At 37.4% G+C, this 17,687-nt stretch overlaps 2 protein-coding genes across 9 annotated transcripts in view; one reads left to right on the forward strand and one right to left on the reverse strand.

The window, feature by feature from the left end:
- The window catches only part of OSGEPL1 (O-sialoglycoprotein endopeptidase like 1), a 29,587-nt gene that overhangs the window by 175 nt on the left and 11,725 nt on the right, over nucleotides 1-17,687 (forward strand). Inside the window, exons 1-9 of one of the 8 annotated variants that reach the window (XM_075070058.1) lie at nucleotides 47-493; nucleotides 3,209-3,281; nucleotides 5,312-5,562; nucleotides 6,124-6,511; nucleotides 7,842-8,046; nucleotides 8,135-8,283; nucleotides 11,338-11,468; nucleotides 11,666-11,737; nucleotides 14,640-14,797. In XM_075070058.1, the coding sequence (XP_074926159.1) occupies nucleotides 3,267-3,281; nucleotides 5,312-5,562; nucleotides 6,124-6,511; nucleotides 7,842-8,046; nucleotides 8,135-8,283; nucleotides 11,338-11,468; nucleotides 11,666-11,737; nucleotides 14,640-14,742 (1,314 nt within the window). In that variant the 5' untranslated portion in view covers nucleotides 47-493; nucleotides 3,209-3,266 and the 3' untranslated portion in view covers nucleotides 14,743-14,797. Of the gene's footprint in view, nucleotides 1-40; nucleotides 494-1,184; nucleotides 2,194-3,208; nucleotides 3,282-5,311; nucleotides 5,563-6,123; nucleotides 6,512-7,841; nucleotides 8,047-8,134; nucleotides 8,284-11,337; nucleotides 11,469-11,665; nucleotides 11,738-14,639; nucleotides 14,798-17,687 lie in introns of those variants that run through there. The other 7 variants (XM_075070059.1, XM_075070060.1, XM_075070061.1 and 4 more) reach the window with 7 other exon arrangements.
- The window catches only part of ANKAR (ankyrin and armadillo repeat containing), a 49,725-nt gene continuing 47,648 nt past the window's right edge, over nucleotides 15,611-17,687 (reverse strand). Inside the window, exons 23-24 of the mRNA XM_075070064.1 lie at nucleotides 16,311-16,357; nucleotides 15,611-15,855 (exon numbers count right to left, since the gene is read on the reverse strand). Of these exons, the coding sequence (XP_074926165.1) occupies nucleotides 15,611-15,855; nucleotides 16,311-16,357 (292 nt within the window). The remainder of the gene's footprint in view (nucleotides 15,856-16,310; nucleotides 16,358-17,687) is intronic.

Here is a 17,687-nt window from a genome sequence, read left to right on the forward strand (position 1 = left end):
TCATCTAGCCCAAGACTGACGGGGCGTCTCTGGCGCTGGTCGCGGGGTGTGTGACAGGTCCTCCCGGGTCTCGGTTGCTGGAGGGGGAGAGGCCGGGTGTGTCGGACCCGCTTGTCTGATTCCCTCAGCGGCCTCCCCCCGGCGCTGGGTGACGTTGCTCCATCTCCGCGCCCTGGGGTCAGCACAACAGCCCCTGCTCTGCTCTGGGGCGGTAGGGGAAGGGCTGCCCCCCTCTCGTTGCATCCTCGCCGTCGGAGGTTACGTGACCTGCCCACCCTTTATAGTTAGTTCTCTCTGAGGAGCATCTCATTGAAATTGCTGGTGAAGTAACCGTAGCATTGCACCTGTCCCGACTGCCGTGCCGCTCTCCTCTCTACCGGGTTATGACTTACAAACTCCTCTATCCGTTTATTCTCCCAAGAATGCAGCCACGAAACAGTCCCATGTCTCTCACCAGTTACACCAACCTTCCTCTTCTAGTGCCCCAGTCAAGGTTTGATTTAAATAATTTGCAGAACAGAGGAGATATAACACTTGTAGAGCTTTGTTTTTTCCCTTCCATTATAAAATTATGCCATTTAATTCATCCTGGCCCCCTCCAATGGCAAAACAGATTTCCTTTCAAAAATATTTCTGAGCCACATTATCCCTGTCAGGCAATAGCCAGAAAGGGACTGAGAGAGAAAAGCAATAGAGAAGCCCTAGAGCTCTGCATTATTAATTCAAAACGGACTCACCTGATTGTATCTATCCAGTCATTGTTTCATTTGGGGAGTTGAAACAGTCAAGAGTGTAGAAAAGAACCATGACACTTGTTTACATGCAGTCTGGGTTTTTTTTTTCCCAACTCTGTGTAATAACCTTCTACATATAAACATGCTATTGCACACAATATGATTGCTACCATAGTAGGTGCACTTAAGCATAGAACTCTAGGAATGTTAAAAGAGCTAATAAACAAAACTCCTCCCAGTCAGAACATCATTAGAAATGTGCTCCCAGCAAAGAAGGATCATTCTCCAGGTATGTCTGTGTACAGCTGTGTTAGCAGTAACATTGGCCATCAGTTCCCCAAACCTATTTGTTATCTCCGTAGATTAGAGGAAGGCAGGGCCACATTTTTTCAATAGCCCCATACTAAAAAATGTTGTATAGCCACTACCTCCAGTTCAATAGCCTCACTGCCAGACTAAAGAAGCTCTGTTATTGAAGATAGTTAAGATACAATTTAACCCTGAAGCAAAAGTTTAATAAGCAACCACTTTCAATCCCAGAATAGCCCTGTTCATTGAAATTAAAGATGGAACAGGACTGAAATACTAGACCCAACCAGTTACCAACAAAATAGATGTAGATTTTCAAAAAAATTTCTTATCTAGTACTGGAAAGGTTATGTCTTCAGTATTTAGTGACATAACACAAAGCAACTGCTTGATGTTGCAACAAATATTGTCTCAACAGTAGCAATTTCCATAACAAGAATAAGAAAAAGCACAGAAATACACCTTGTAGTAGAGTAGTGGGAAGCGATCAAAAAACTCTTCCTTTTGTTCAGGCTTTAGTTCCCCTTCATTCTGGACTTTAACCACAAGATGTAATATATTGAAAAAATTAATTTTAAGATACCCGGAGATAATTAACAGGATGTGTGCGTAACATTAAGCATATCTTGTGATATTTTTCTGTGGTAACTCACATCCTTTCATACCGATTTTCTCCTCCCCTTGTTTGTTAGTCGTATCTTGTTGCATTAAATCTAATTGTAATCTCTTCAGGGCAGGCATATGTCATTTTATTTGTCTGTAAAGTACCAGGGTCAGATGTGGTGTTACATAAATTACACATGATAAGAAGTCAGAAAGGAGAAAATGTTGCTTAGCATGTTCTCCTCTTTTCTGCTGTTTTTCCTCACATGATGTCTTAAGGTGGGTTTTTCTATGTAGTTGTCTAACCAAGGCCCTTGTGCAGATAGGGTCTAGAGGATCCCCACTCTTTCACTTAATGGGAAGCAGTGTGATCCCGTAGCTAGTGGAGGGGATTGTGACTTGAGAAATCTGGATTTTGTTTCTGGTTGTGCCGTGACTAGGCAAGTCACTTAATATCTTTCTTTCTCAGATTCCTCATCTATAAAATAAGGATAGTGAGTGAAGTACTTCAAGATCTGTGGATGAAAATATACTATTGATTATTTTGGTACAGCTATCTTAACTCAATTGCTTCCCTTTTCTTTTTACTGCCATGCTTCATTTTCCCTGCCTGGGTACTTGACATATCATGTCAAAAATAAAATCAGTATCCTTGAATAGTTAGTGGATGCTCTTGAAAGTAGCACAGATAATTATGTTATCAGGGGTCACTGTCCTGTTTTTTAAAAGGCTCAGGATCTAACCAGTTTAGTTTGGATTTAAATTAGTATCCACAAGGGCATTTCTCACAGCATGTGTAATAAGAGTTGGACTGATTAAAAATATTGGCTGGAGTGGTGTGTAGGAAAAAATGGTTATTTTAGAAGGAATGTTTTTACATTGTGACGTGCTGTAACAAATGTGTTTTGATCCCACTCATGGTGAAATCACTGGGTGTTTATCCGTTGATTTCAGTGATAGCAGGACCACAGGGAATCGCACAGGAACCAGTTCTGTGTGGGTGATGGAGAAGGAACAACTCCCTCTTTCTCACCCTCTCCCCCATTTATTGACAGAGTGGAGGAAAGCACCACAGCCACTATTCCAGTCCTGTGACTGAAGAAGGAGCCACTGCACCTTTGTACCCTCTGTGGATTCATGGCCCCTGATTCCATATAATCACAGATGCTGTAGCCACATATCTCCTAATTTACAAAACAAATATTTATGAATTATAAACAAATTATACTATGTTTATTCTTTAATGTTTGTGGTGAGACTACTTTAAATAAATAAAACAAATGCATTCTCCCACTTCGTAGTTCCTCTTCTTGTAACTGGCTTGCTAGTATGATGTTGCTCAGCTGTCTGGAGTAATACCTTTCTGAAAGCTTGCATACTTTTTACAATGGCAGTGACTTATGGTAAGTCTTGTGCCTTCTAATAATGGAGTATTCAGGCATATAAACGGTAGGGTGTTATTTATAGAGTTCAGAATTTAGGAGTGTAACCAAGCACATCTGCCTGTCTATGCATTGCAGAGTTTTCTGAGATTTACTCTGTGTTCTGTGTCTCTCCCACAGAAAAGCGTAAAACAAGGTACCAACAGTTGGAAACACTGAACAAAATCCGTTCTGAAACATGTTTTGGGTGCAGGTAACCACAGACCTCCTAACCCTTCTCAAAATGTTAAGTATTAAGAAAACATTTCCTTTTCTTAGAAAACATGTTTTAGCTCAGTAGTTTGTAATAGTAAAAAAGTAAGGGATACACTATTCAGGTCAATTTCTTGAGCACTAAAATAATGACTGTTTTAGAAAATGAAAGTTATATTTTTGTTTGACCTGAAACTTGATCTGCTTAATTTCTTGCAATTTTTTATGTCAGTGTAATGTAGAATAATAAGAAAGCACTCTCGAGAAACCCTCCAATAATAAACCAGTAGGCATGCACAAAGGAGAAACAAAACTGGGAAAGGGAACAGGTATCACTTTCAAGCGTCAAAGGGTTACTTTTTAAAGAGTGAGGAAAAGAAATCATTTTTTAAATTGCTAAAAATATTTTGGCACTGGCTTTTTTTTTTTCAATTAACTTTTCATATATAGAAAGAGGGGAAGAGTGATTTCAGTTCAGTTTAAGAAATCTCCATTTGGTTAGTCACTTACTGTAATCTACTGTACAAACCATTTGTGTTTTGTAATGTAACTCAGATTAGGTTGTTAAAACACAGGTATTGTACTTACATAGTGTTCATCTCACAAATTTGCCAGAATTGGACGATGTCTTACTACTGAGAAAATAGGAGAGCATTTTAGAAACATATTAAACCCCAAAACATTTTTTGTCTTACTTTAGGTGATTAGGTCCTCCTATTGTTTCTACCTCTTCTTGGGTCCTGAGTTGGAGGACAGTGCTTCTTGTCTATGTAATCCCTCTAATGGGACGCATTTTCTTTTTTTTTCCTTTTTATAAAATTCCTTTCGTTTTCTCTTCTTTTTCTTTTTCTCCACCATCACTTTCCTTCCCGACCAGGAATTCCCCCCATGTCCTTCACCCCACAGGATTTCTAGTGTTAGATGTAGCAGCAGTTCTAAGCTCTATTACTAAAAATACCATGAGCACTGGGCACTTAATGCTATTGGTGCTAATATTAATCCTTGTTGAAATACTACATCATGATCAGCAACTGTCCTAGTACTGGGAGAAAAATTGAGTCAGAGGAGGACTGTGGCCCAGATCTTAAAAGGTGTTTAAAAGTTGTATTCCTGTTGAAATCAATGTGTATTAAGCTCTGAAATACCTTGGAGGATCAGGCCTAGGTACCTAAGGCATGCTCCAAAATATACTTTTGATAGAGTACTGCCTAAAGTTAAGGTGGCACAGGGATTTTCATCCTAAAGGGTCATTTTCAGAGGCCTATCAAAACATATCTTTAGGGCTGAAATTTGGCACATTTGTTCTAAACCCAATAGTGAATATTTTGGGAAAGTCTGCACAGAAACAGCTGAGTTGGTTTGAATTAGGAAGATCGTGTGGAAAAAAAATACAAGTTTGCTATCATAAAATAAGATTGGTCAGTGTAAAAGGAGTGTTTTGCTACTAGCTCCAAGGATCTAGCCCAGCATGTTGCTATGTATCTCGCTATAGATATGCAAACGGGGAGAGAAAATATATATAATGGTTCTCAGGCACAATGAAGTTTTTATTGCCACAAATATACGTTCTTATTATTCATGAATGGTGGAGCTCACTGAAGGGAGCAGGAGAATGGTCTGCTTCTCCTTGGGATTTATACCAGTGTAAATCATGAGTCAATAGAAGTACTCTGGGGTGAAACCTGGCTGAAAAGAGAATTAGGCCCCATATATGATGACTAATTGTTAGATCTCATTTTAAGAACCTCTGCTTAATATAAGGGAAAAGATATTCTGGTATCAGCTAAGCCTGTTCACGCAGACCTCTGGTGGGTATAATAAACAATGAAATAACAGAATTTTTAGTCTCTTCCCATTTTCCTAATCACGGGCCCATTAGATTAAAGTCGTTATTGGTGTATCTGCATTAATTTTGAAGTGACAGTTTGCATGAATTTGGCCACTGCTTTTAAAATTACTTGTTACTAAGATGACTTGGCCTGACTAAATGACTGTTGTGGAATTTGAATTCTGAGGATGGTATCTGTACAGTTCTTTTCTAGGCATGCCTCTGTGCAGAAGATTTTAGCAATAAGCAGTGTAACCAGATGCACTTCAAAATCAGTTAAACATGGCCGGTCTATGTGGTTAAGAAGCATTTTCTTTAACTCTGTCAAATACTATCCCACTAAATTAGTTCTGGGAATTGAAACCAGTTGTGATGATACAGCAGCTGCTGTGGTGGATGATACTGGCAAAATCTTAGGAGAAGCTCTACATTCTCAAAATGAAGTCCATTTAAAGTAAGTAGACATTATCATGGGTGCTTTATTTTCTAAACTGCACTTGTAGTTTAATATGACTGCTAATGTGATTGTCATTTATACTTGTCATATTCCATCAAGGGGCAGGTTCTTAAGTCTTAAGAAATATGAATTGGTTCTGATGATCAAATTTCATAAAATTCCCCACACCCACCAATCCTGAAGAGTATGTTATTTACCTGTCTCCAATTTTGGACAAAGGTAAATCAGAAGATGGACATTCCTTGCCAAATTCATGATGACAGAGAAGGGTGTAGACACCAACTCCTATAAATTGTCTTGGAACAGCCCAGGGCTAAATTCAAATGGGGCATAAACTAAGCAAGAGCAAGTTGAATCCTTGTATGGTCTTCCATTGGAAGTGATGGTAATCTTCACTGCATGGAGCATTTTAAATAGGACTAGACAAAGCATTTCAGAATAAATTGTAGAGAACTGTCATGAAGTGGAAGGACTACCAAGTCTTTTCCATCTCTCATTTCTATGATTCTGTTTCTGTCATAAAATAGGGACACTTTATAATTCTTTGTTTCTAATTAGAACAGGTGGGATTATTCCTCCAGTGGCACAGCAACTTCACAGGGAAAATATTGAGCGAATAGTAAAAGAAACACTCTGCGTCAGTGGAATCTCTCTTGATGATCTCTCTGCTGTTGCAACTACTGTAAAGCCAGGACTCGCTTTAAGTCTCGGCGTGGGATTAGAATATAGTTTAAAATTGGTGGACAAGTATAAAAAACCTTTCATCCCTATCCACCACATGGAGGCACATGCACTTACAATTAGGCTGATAAACCAAGTGGAATTCCCTTTCTTAGTTCTTTTAATCTCTGGAGGCCACTGTATCCTGGTAGTAGCACAAGGAGTTTCAGATTTTCTTCTGCTTGGACAGTCAGTGGATGTAGCACCAGGAGACATGCTTGACAAGGTGACATTTGAGTAGGGATTCATTTATGCATCTTATACAAGTACTTACATTTGTTGTATTATTTACATAATAATTTGTCTGTTTCTTACAGTAGCAAAAGTAGCGGTATGTATTCTTTAGAAAACTGGGATTCTGGCATTGCCTTGGGTAAGAATTTGTGTAAGCTTTAGAGCAGCTAATGTTTTTTCCAGCAGTGGAAAAAGAGTGGAATCCAGTAACAAGTAAAGTTAATCACTTGTGTAGACCAGTCCTACTCTCTGTGTTTTATTAGCAATTTTTTATATTTGTTCCCAGACCTTAGATGGATACCTTTAAATAAATCTGAATAAATTAATTTTTAAATATTCCCTGCTTATAAAATGGGCATTGTTAAGGGAAGGATCTGATTTGGCAGGTGTATATTTAAACTCTGGGACTTTTCATTGTAACCACAGAGGTTGGAACAAGTTAGCCAGTATGCTTTCTAGAGTATCACCTACAGTCAGCATAAAGAAAACAGTACAATACACTATAAACTTTAATTTTTTCCTCCAATTTGAAATACTAGAGATGTTGTAGGCTTAGAGGCTACTAAGATCTATTCATTATATTTCTTTAGTTGGCACTAGTTGTATTCAGCAGGCAGCTAGCCATAGCCTGGATGGCCAGCCTACACTGAGGCTGGACATAGAAAGTTCAACAATATATGCAGTACAAATGAATCTGACTAACAGTGATATTTAAAAGGATGCTGCTGTTTAAAATCGTGTTTGATTTTTTTTTAAATGTCCTTACTTATGTTACTAATTGTGCCTGAGAGAGTTTGAAAAGTCTAGTTTATATTTCACAAGTTAGATTGTGTTGGTCACTGAATAAATAAACTTAAGCTGGCCAGTTTCTGTTTCTTATTCTCAAGCACTAGCACAGGTTTGCAAGGAAATTTTTTAAACAAAACAAAAATTTTAAAAAAGTTTGAAATCCTTTCTATTAGTGTTCACTTGGCGGTCTAATATACCCGTGAGCGTCCATTTCAGACAGAATAAGAATTAGATTCCTCATGTTTCTTGCAAAGTTTGAGGATCCTCATAGTCACCTAGTTTACTATAAAATTGGATTTGATGTTAAATGCCCCTCTAACGTTAGCCTGAGCATCTATCATTGGTCTTTTCCTCATAGGACCTAGTTCACAATATGTAAACTCTGGGCCAAATTCATCCTTAGTGTAACTCAATTGACTGGAGTTATAATGGAGCAGTGCAGTTACATCAGGGATTAATTTGGCCCTATTTTTCCCCAGTTCTTCTTTCCAAGTCTATTGTTAGCATAGTTAGATTCTTTTCCATTTTTCTAGGTAGCAAGAAGACTATCTCTAACAAAGCACCCAGAGTGCTGCAGAATGAGTGGTGGGAAAGCTATAGAGCACTTGGCCCAACAGGGAAACAGGCTGCATTATGAACTCGGAGCTCCCATGCGACATCATCCTAACTGCAATTTTTCCTTTTCTGGACTTCGCTCCAATGCCACTAGAATAATTATGCAAAAAGAAAAGGAAGAAGGTATTTTTCAAAGTAAGATATATACAAATCCTATCACCTGACCTGTGGTTATATTTGCAAAAACCCCTTTTGCTCACAATCTCTTTAGGTTTACAGGAGGGACACCTCCTGTCCTGTGTTACAGACATTGCTGCTGCAGTACAGCATGCAGTAGCACTTCATATTGCCCAGCGAACACACCGGGCCATTCTATTCTGCATAAGAAGTGGCATCCTATCACAAACAAATGCAACTTTGGTAAGTACATATAACTTTACTATGCATGTCACGGGGTACATGCTGTCATACATTTGAATATATGTAACAGCACCAGGAGAAAGTGCAGTAAGGCATCAGCACCTCCTTGACATTTCCACTGATAACACAGCTCCAGCATTAAAATAAATGCATGTGATACATTTAGTTGAACACATAAAATAAATAAAACCTGCTGCAACAGAGTGTACAGCTGTATAGAGGATTGCAAAGTGCTGCGTTGTTAAAAGTAAAGTAATTTTAAAGATTTTACATGTCTATTTTTCTTGTACATATTTAGATGTATTAGAAACATCTATCCACAACTTTAACATCTTGTACTCCAAACAATCTCAAGCATTGTATAAAGTTAACTAACTGATATGAAAACTACATGGCATCATTCTCCACTGAAATGCAACCATCAGGTGAAACACATTTGTTTCAGCTGTACAGAGCAATACTAGAAAGCAGTTTAGGAGAGGAAGTGAGAATAATATATCAAGCTGAAATTTCGAGGGGAATTTATAGGTAAACAGAATATGATTAACCAAGTTTAAATTTGCCCAGGACACTAGGATTAACACCTCATCTTGTGCACTGTGAGAGTTAATTACCAAAAGTGATCATGACCATAGTTCTCTGTCTCATCCAAAAGAGAGTACCTCCAGCAGAACAGCACCCTTTCTGTCCCGTCCCCCCACTTCCTATGCTGGGACATTTAATAAGCATTGACTTATTGGGGAGAGTGGTGCCTATTGAATTGCCAACACTACTTCCTTTAGTACTTTGCTTTTCCTTGTAGCTTTCCTAGCCCAGTCTTGACATAATTCAACTCTACTAAATTTGTGAAATCTGACAGCCCAATGTGGTCTGGCTGCAGGGTTTTGCTGATTCAGAATTCTTCATTTATAGTTACTCTCTCACATTTTGTCTTAATAAATTGAGAAAAAAATAGTATTTTCTTAATCATCACACTTTTAATGCTACTAGGCCATGCACTTCTGTTCTTGTAATTTGTCAATGATTAAAGCTTTATGAAATATGGTGAAAAAATTAGACTTTTGTGAACATATGAATGTCTGTTAATGAACTTAATTTTATAACTTGTAAACTGTGTTCAAATTTTTTCGTATTATTCAGTTTCACTAACCTCTCTTCAATAATATAACTAGAGCTTGCTAGAAAATAGGACACTTTCATGAAAGTTCTCTTCTGCTCCCCTCTCCCCCGCACTGGCCTTTTTCTTGAAATATTTCAAAAACTTGAAATTTTTGGACTAATTCTAAAGGTAAAAAGTGTAGTTGCTATAAAACCTTGGAGATTACTTACCTTTTTATGTGTTATAGCAACTTAATTGTAAGTGAAAAAATGTCTAAATTAAGCATAAAAATTGTTATATGCCAGATTCAATAAAACTTCCAATAATATTCTCCACCCTACAAGGATATACCTGTCCCAGAAAGCAGAATTTTCAAGGACTTCTACTATTGGATGCATAAAAAGATGACAACTTTTAATTGACTCTGGATCTGTGATGCTAGAATTACGTGATTTTTTTTTTTTTTTTTTTTTTTAAAGGATGGTGTCTTTGCCTGCTACACAGGACCAGAAAGTCATCTTTAACAGCTAGCATTTTTACAAGACACTTAAAATATATATATATAAAATTAAATAATTTCATAGACTCATTTGAATTAGATTCCCAGCACACAGGAGCACTGATCCTGGCTGAGAGCTCTGTGCACTATTTAATACAAATAATCATTGGATGTGGATAAACTAATCCATTCCTAAATCATCCCTAATACATGGGTATTAAGTCTAGTCTTGAATATATAGTGATGATTACATGGCTTGCTATTCTTACCTTTTTAGCATTTCCCTCTAATAGCTTAAATGTGCCATGCTGCAATTTACACCCACTACTTTTGTTCTGTCCTACTTGAAAAACGTGATTAAGGCCAGCTGGGACCCTTATGATCATCTAGTCTGACCTCCTGCATAACAGAGGCCCTAATGCCTGATTTTTGATAGCTGCCCTACTTACACATCCTTTACATGCTGTATTTGTAGATAGTAGTATCTGTTCAGTAATCTTTTAGGCCTGGTCTACACTGCCGCTTCTAAGTCACCCCCTTGAGTGACGTAGCTTACATCGACCTAATGTATCTACACTGCACTATGTCAGCAGCTTAGCTTCCGCCTCTTGGGGAGGTGGAACACTGAAGGCAACGGGAGAGCACTCTGCCATGAACTTATCACATCTTCACCAGACCCAATAAATTGATGCCACTGCATCAATTGCAGTGGCATCAATTTAGCCTGCCAGTGGAGACAAGCCCTTACTAAGACTACAGACACACAATTCTCTTATCCTTTTCTATTAGGTCTTGATTTCCCTATTTATTCTCTTTGAAATTAGGGGTATGGAACAGCTTCCCCCTAGGAGATTTTACCTTGGACTAAGGGGGAATATGATAAAGATCTATACGATCTTGATTGGTGTGGAGAAAATGAATAAGGAAATGTTACTTACTTCTTCACATAGCACAAGAACTAGGGACCACCCACTGAAATTAATAGGCAGCAAGTTTAAAATGAACAAAAGGAAGTACTACTTCACACAACACACAGTCAACCTGTGGAACTCTTTGCCAGGGGATGCTGTAAAGGCTACAACCATAACAGGGTTAAAAAAAAATTAAATAAGTTCATAGAGGATAGATCCATCAATGGTTATTAGCCAGGATGGGCAGGGATGCAACCCCATGCTCTGGGTGTACCTAGCCTCTGACTGCCAGAAGCTAGGAGTAAATGACGATCACTTGATGATTACCCATTCTGTTAATTCCCTCTGCAGCATCTGACATTGTCCACTGTCCGAAGATAGGATAGTGGGCTAGATGGATCATTGGTCTGACCCAGTATGGCCTCTCTTATACATTTTCTTCAATATCTTCATCAAGCTTTTTTGTTGAACTAGTGCACTATTAGCTGTTCCTTATTTGTTTACTTTTGAATGACTTTTGCCTGTCTTTTTAAAATTGTTGTCAGGTTGTATCAGGAGGAGTTGCAAGTAATCAGTATATCCAAAGAGCTCTGCAAATTGTAACAGATGCAACTAACTTCAATTTGCTGTGTCCTCCTCCCAGACTCTGTACTGACAATGGTGTTATGATTGCCTGGTGAGCAAAGACTGTGTTTCTATGTTGCTGTTTTTTCAATATTCTATATAGCAGTGGTACAACGCGAAAAAACCAGTTGATGTAATTGTGTAAGAATTTCTGCTCATTGTAGTTAAGCCACGTGTAATCCAGACAAAAAGACACATTTGTACATTAAGTATGATCTGCATTTTAAATTTATGTTCTTCTCTATTTAGGAATGGCATTGAAAGGATGCGTGCAGGTTTAGGTGTGTTACATAGCACAGATGGCATACGCTATGAACCAAAGTAAGTGGCACAGCTCCTACGAATCCATTTTCTCGGATGGTCATATTGAACTTGAACTTCCTACAGTCATTTTAATTTAAGCCTCTTTCAGTTACACAATCAGATTTTATTATGTGAAACGTCTTGTGATGCAGTTGTGCTTTTTAAATATCAGTAACTTTTCACTCCAATTATATAAGATACAAATAATACTTAACACTTATTTACCCCTTTTGGGGCATAGATCTCAAAGCACTTTATGAAGTTGGATAAATATCATTATTTCTACTGTAATATGGGGAAACTGAGACATGAAGAGGTTACTCAACTTGCTCATGGTCATTCAATTAATTAGTGGCACAGCCAGAAATAGAACTAGAACTCAAGCATTCTGTCTCTGAGCTCACTGTCCTATGCATTGAACCCTGCTGCCTGTTCATGATCAGTCATCCAGTGCTAAGTTAAAATTGGGTTTACATTCCTGAGATGGAATATCTGTTGGTGGAGGCTGCAGTGGCACACAGCAGTCCCCAACCTATTTTGCTCTAAGGAGCTGGAGACAGGCTAGCACTTTTCCAAAATTGGACAGAAGGCATGTGAAGGATATGTTGACTTCTCAGCTGCCTCTTCCAGCTGGGATGCTGACAAACCTGAGCCATTTAAAAAAAAAAAAAAAAAAGCTACTCCCCAGCATCCTGATGGGAACCCTGAGGGATGGCAGCAGTAGACACTCTCTCAGCAAAGCCACACTGTGCATCAGTCTGGCCCCAAGTCTTTAGACAAAGTTAAGATACTGCTTTTTAACCAGAATATCTTTAATAAAATAACATTTGATGTAGAACAATCTAATAATATAAAATACCTCTACTGCACTTTAGATATTAGTATCCATGGCATGGCCTGTTTTATGAGGTTATGTAGATTTTGGAAGGAGTGGAAGTGGGGTTGAATTGAAGCAGAGTGTTTGGGAAACTTTGGAGGTTCCCTATTTTAAAAATACTAATTGTGATCTGTATTATTATGAAATAGGTTTTCATCTTTTCCCCTTTCCTCAATAAAAACAGACATTTTGGAAACTTCACAGGAAACACAGATTTGCAGTTTTCCGATAGAACAAAAATGTTGGAATGTCATGCTTCAGAGAGTACTTATGTAAGGCTTCATTCATTAAAAAATAAGGTTACCTTATTTTGCTGCAATCCCACAGAATAGATAAATTGCACAGGAAAATACTCTTGTGAACTTCTGCTATATCTTGCATTCACAAGTGTTAGCAACGGGATGCAAACTGCAAAATTTCACCTAGCATCAAAGTGAAAAAGAAAAGCGACTTTCTAGGGGGAAAACAACCACCACCATAGCAGAATTGATTTCTTCTGCTATGTTCCAGTTCAGACCGTAGGATAATCTCTTCAACTAGGACGTAGGGATAGAAACAGCAAACTCTTGGAAGTGGCTGTAAGTAACTTGAGCCCTTCTAGTTTGCCTCAGTACCTGTTTTCTCTCTCCAGAAAGTCAGTGCAGACAAGCTTCTGGTTCAGTAATGCTAATAAATTTGATTTGACCTGGCCTGTTTTTTCCCTTTCTTAACACTATGAATTTGTGTTTTTCTCCAGCTGCTGTTCCCCTTTATATTGGATATTCAGTCTCTTTAGTAGACCTTCACCCATGCTTATAGCCATTTGTTCACAAGTTGCTGTGTTGCTGATTTCTTTTGACCTTGATTATTCTCTGGCTAGCTGTCAGATACCTTTGGCCAGTTGCTTATTTCCCTTCCAACTGTATATTCAGCCTATTTTAAATGAGATTAACCATATCTTGAAAATTTACTTGTCTGGCAGGAGCTATTATTATGCCACTTGCTTTTTTTCTTAAATCTCATTCAGTCAGAAATTTTAAATTGAAACTAGTTGAAACGCTTCTTGTTTAAGATGTTTGCAGTGTTTTACATTCACAATTCGTCACCTCAGAGGAGATACACTTGGGGGGGGAAGCTGAGAAAATATTTCTCCTTTAGAAGGAATTTGCTTTTCTCCCCCATTCGAGCACACTGGGGCCACTTCAGCAGTCACGGATACTCAGGGTATAAGGAAAGCCCATGTTCCTTTTTTCCTGTGCTGGCTGCAGGAAGGAGTTGGTAGAGGAACTTTCATGCCAGCTCTACACAACTGTGGGATCCCTCTACCCTGGGGTAGTCCTCCTGTGACTGGACAGGACAGCTTTATTATTTGCAGAACATATGTGGGTTAATTCTGAGCCCATTGATGTCTGTGGAAGTTCTGCCATTGTCTTCAGCGGAACCAGGATTTCACCCCGGTGTCACACTTACCCCTGACATAACCTGGGACAATTCTCATTGACTTCAGTAACAGTGCTGCCCTTTTAATTGCTCGGGCTGAGTTTTGGTTCATTTTGCTAATAAAAAACCTGATTTTTGAAAGGACTCACATTTCATGTTTCAAATATGAGATGAGAGGGAAAAGCCAAGATGCATAGAGATTACATTTCTGGGCTGGAGAGAACATTTCTTGTTCTGGGCAGATCATTTGTGTTGGGACATTTAGTAGACAGTACTGAGTTATTTATATGGAAGGAAAGAACCTGCAATACTTTGCTCATTGTCACTGGTGAAGGGGAATGCTATAAAAACATTATGGGTTAGGTGGAACTCAGGTACATCATTATGCTATGAACAACGAAACTCTTTCATAAAAGGGAAGTTGGACAAAAAATATAGAAGGTGCTGTATAGATTTACAAATCTTCATTGCCTGTATAAAGCTCACAAGAGTCAAGCACCAAATATTCTCTCATAATGCTGAATACTTTAAACAGGTAGCTTCATAATTGAGTAGGTGTAACTTTATAACCATAATTATAAAAAATTGCTTGTTAAAAATAATACAGTTCTTGTTATATTATAGAGCTTCTCTTGGAATTGATATCTCAGAACAAGTTGGACAAGTTGCCATCAAGGTACCAAGTCTAGAAGTCTCCCTAAATGAACTTTCAACTATCAACTTATAACACATCCAGTTTGGGAATTATTGTTCATGGCTGTTATTAAAATGTTTGTTTCCTAGTCTCCTCTTACTAAGACATATCTGACCAATGTAAGCACCCTTATGGGCTGCTGTGCTATTTAGTAATTAAAACAGGGTTTGGAAGTCAGGAGAGTTATTGTATTCTCATATCCCATTGACTCCCTGCATGACCTTTGACTTATGTCTTTTATTTTTCCCCACGTGTAAAATAGGAATAAGTTAATAGTGCAATAATTACCGCTGGAAAGCACTCAGTTAAGGCTGATACTTTTCACTTATCTAGAGAACTTTAACTACATACTCAAATATCCTTTTGTAACACAGAACTTTTTATAGAGGCCAATTTTCATAGCACTTCAAGATCTTGGCTACATGAGTCCATTGATCTTGAAACTGCACATTTTTAAAATGTACCCATAAGAGTGGATACAGATTAGTTTGAGAGTGCCTATCTGAAGATAGAAGATGCAAGTATGCGTAGCAGCTGTTTTGCAGCTCTTGTATCTAGTAACAGAAGGCATTGTATGATGAGAAATAGAAGCTTAAATTCACCAAAATATAAAACAACCTGCACACAATAGCCTTCACTGATGGCTGTGAGTGATGAATTTGAAATTATTTTCAATGCATTTATTATTCTTTACTACTGCAGCAAATTTAATTCTTCACAGACAGACTGCCTCCTTCCATCCTACACACAACTCTCTTGTGAAAAGAGTTTAGGTTTCCAAAATTAGGCATCTGTGTATTAGCAACTTCCATCAAGAAATTCTGTTTCGAAAGACTATTCCCAAACCTACAAGATATTGCATGGATACAAATACTTATCTGCTACACTGTTGGCACTGGACTCAAGCTTTCTTTCCTGGTGAATTAAGCCGGATCTTGCTGACATTAAAAATTCTTAGTCTTGAAACTTTTGTGATGTCGGAAGTTGCATGTGCAAATGAATGAAGTCCAGTGGTTCGGCTACGGGGTTTGTCTGTAGTTCTGAGTTTTCCCATTAAGTGAGCAGATATAGGCATTAAAAGAAGAGAGTCCTTTGGATGAAATTTAGCTTTGAATTGTCTTCTATTATTACTACTTCGTGATCTCTCTGCAAAATAAAAATAGTGTAATTTATTTTACATTTATATCAGCAGCAGAATATTGAGTATATGTCCCTGAACACTGTGACCTAGCAGATTTGTGGCTTTTTAAAAAAGAGAAGACAGTAAAGTTGAGGCCAACTATGACAAATAGTAAGTATTTTACATTTGTACCAGAAACTTTTATATGCTCCTTACATTTACCTATACTAACTAATTAGCTAAATTTTAAAAACTGAGAATTCTAACTAAAGTCACCTGCCCACAGTTTCAAAAGTTAGGAAGTGGCATGTAGTACATGTAGCCTCATTATTGAGGTAATTTCTAAAATAAGTTAAATGTATGACTAAGAAAAAATTGCCTTTTGAGGAGTGTTTCTGCAGATCCTCATTCTTGGGATGTGTTGATAGCCAATTAATAAATTCATCTGTGAACTTCAAAGTAAGTTAAATACATTCTATACCTTTAGTATAAGTTGGAACTGCAGGGGGTCCTCCATTTATCACCAAACTGTAAATAAAATATTAACAGCTTAGGAATTCATGATCATTAAAGCACTCCGGTTTTTCCTTGGCCTAATAACATGAAGGCTCTGCGTATTTTTATTTTTTTAATATATTTTCAGCATTTCTTATGAACTCACAGAACTCAAATGAGTTTGATTTTTAAACTAATCTGCATTGATAAATTTATTTGATTTTTGGCCTATAAACAAAGACATGATTCTCTTTAAGCACGAGTAGTCTCTTTGCAGTTAATACCTTTATATCTAGGCATATAAGCATTTTTAAAATCCCAGCGTCAAAAAAAGTTACAAATACTTCTTAATTACTAATTTAATACCTCAGTTTGTCTATAAAATCAATAATCATCTCACAAGAGATGTTGAGAGACTTACCTATTGTTTGCAAAGTGGTTTGAGATTCTCTAACTAAAGCTGCTTATTAACTGTTGCAAGAATTAAAAAAAAAATTAAACCCAGATAATTAAGAGGGTGCTCGTTAAACTCCTACGTGGACATGCTGATATTTATACAGATTCTCGATACTTCTGGCCCATGTCACTTATTGAAAGAAATATGATCCAGTATCCTTTTTATACATCTTTGTAAGTTTAACAAAAAAATAAAATCAAGGAAGAATATCAATAAAACTAAACTCCCATCAATATTACTAAAATAAACTAAGCAATACTATTATCAAATCAAGATCAAATAAATAAATTAATATTTGATTAAAATCAAATTATCAGATTGATACAACAAAAAACCAAACCTCATAAATCCTAAGAAGTATTCTAAGGAGGTTAGCTGTCTATTTAGTTATAAATTCCCAACTAAAGAGTTTTACCAGAGGCAATGAAATATGAATTTAGACTTGGATGAATATTTTATACTGAAACCAAATTATTGTTTAACATCTACTCCACAATCTCAAAACCAATTAAAATTTATGTTTCAATTCTTATGTGGTGGATAACCCCTTACTTCCCACCTCCAACAACAGATAACAGGCCTTAATAGAACATTCTGATAAGTAGGAGTTGTCAAACTTCTGATTAACAGTTTACAACTGGCATGTTAAGATTCTTAGGACACTTACACAGAATACAGAACATACATATTTTTATGAGGCAAAGTTTAGAGTTCTTTAAACTCAAAGAGCTTTCTTTCTGGTGCTTTCTCTGTGTGGATTTTACAGGTGCTGGTGCACACACCCACACTGCCACTTTCTAAAATTAAAAAAAATAAAAGGCTGGAACTTTCCCCAGCAAATAAAAACAAAAAGGGAGAAAAAATATTAGATACTTAAGAGAATGGTGTTTGTGAACTCTTTAGATC

Source organism: Chelonoidis abingdonii, chromosome 10, assembly GCF_003597395.2.
Source record: "Chelonoidis abingdonii isolate Lonesome George chromosome 10, CheloAbing_2.0, whole genome shotgun sequence".
NCBI classification, from domain to species: domain Eukaryota; kingdom Metazoa; phylum Chordata; order Testudines; family Testudinidae; genus Chelonoidis; species Chelonoidis abingdonii.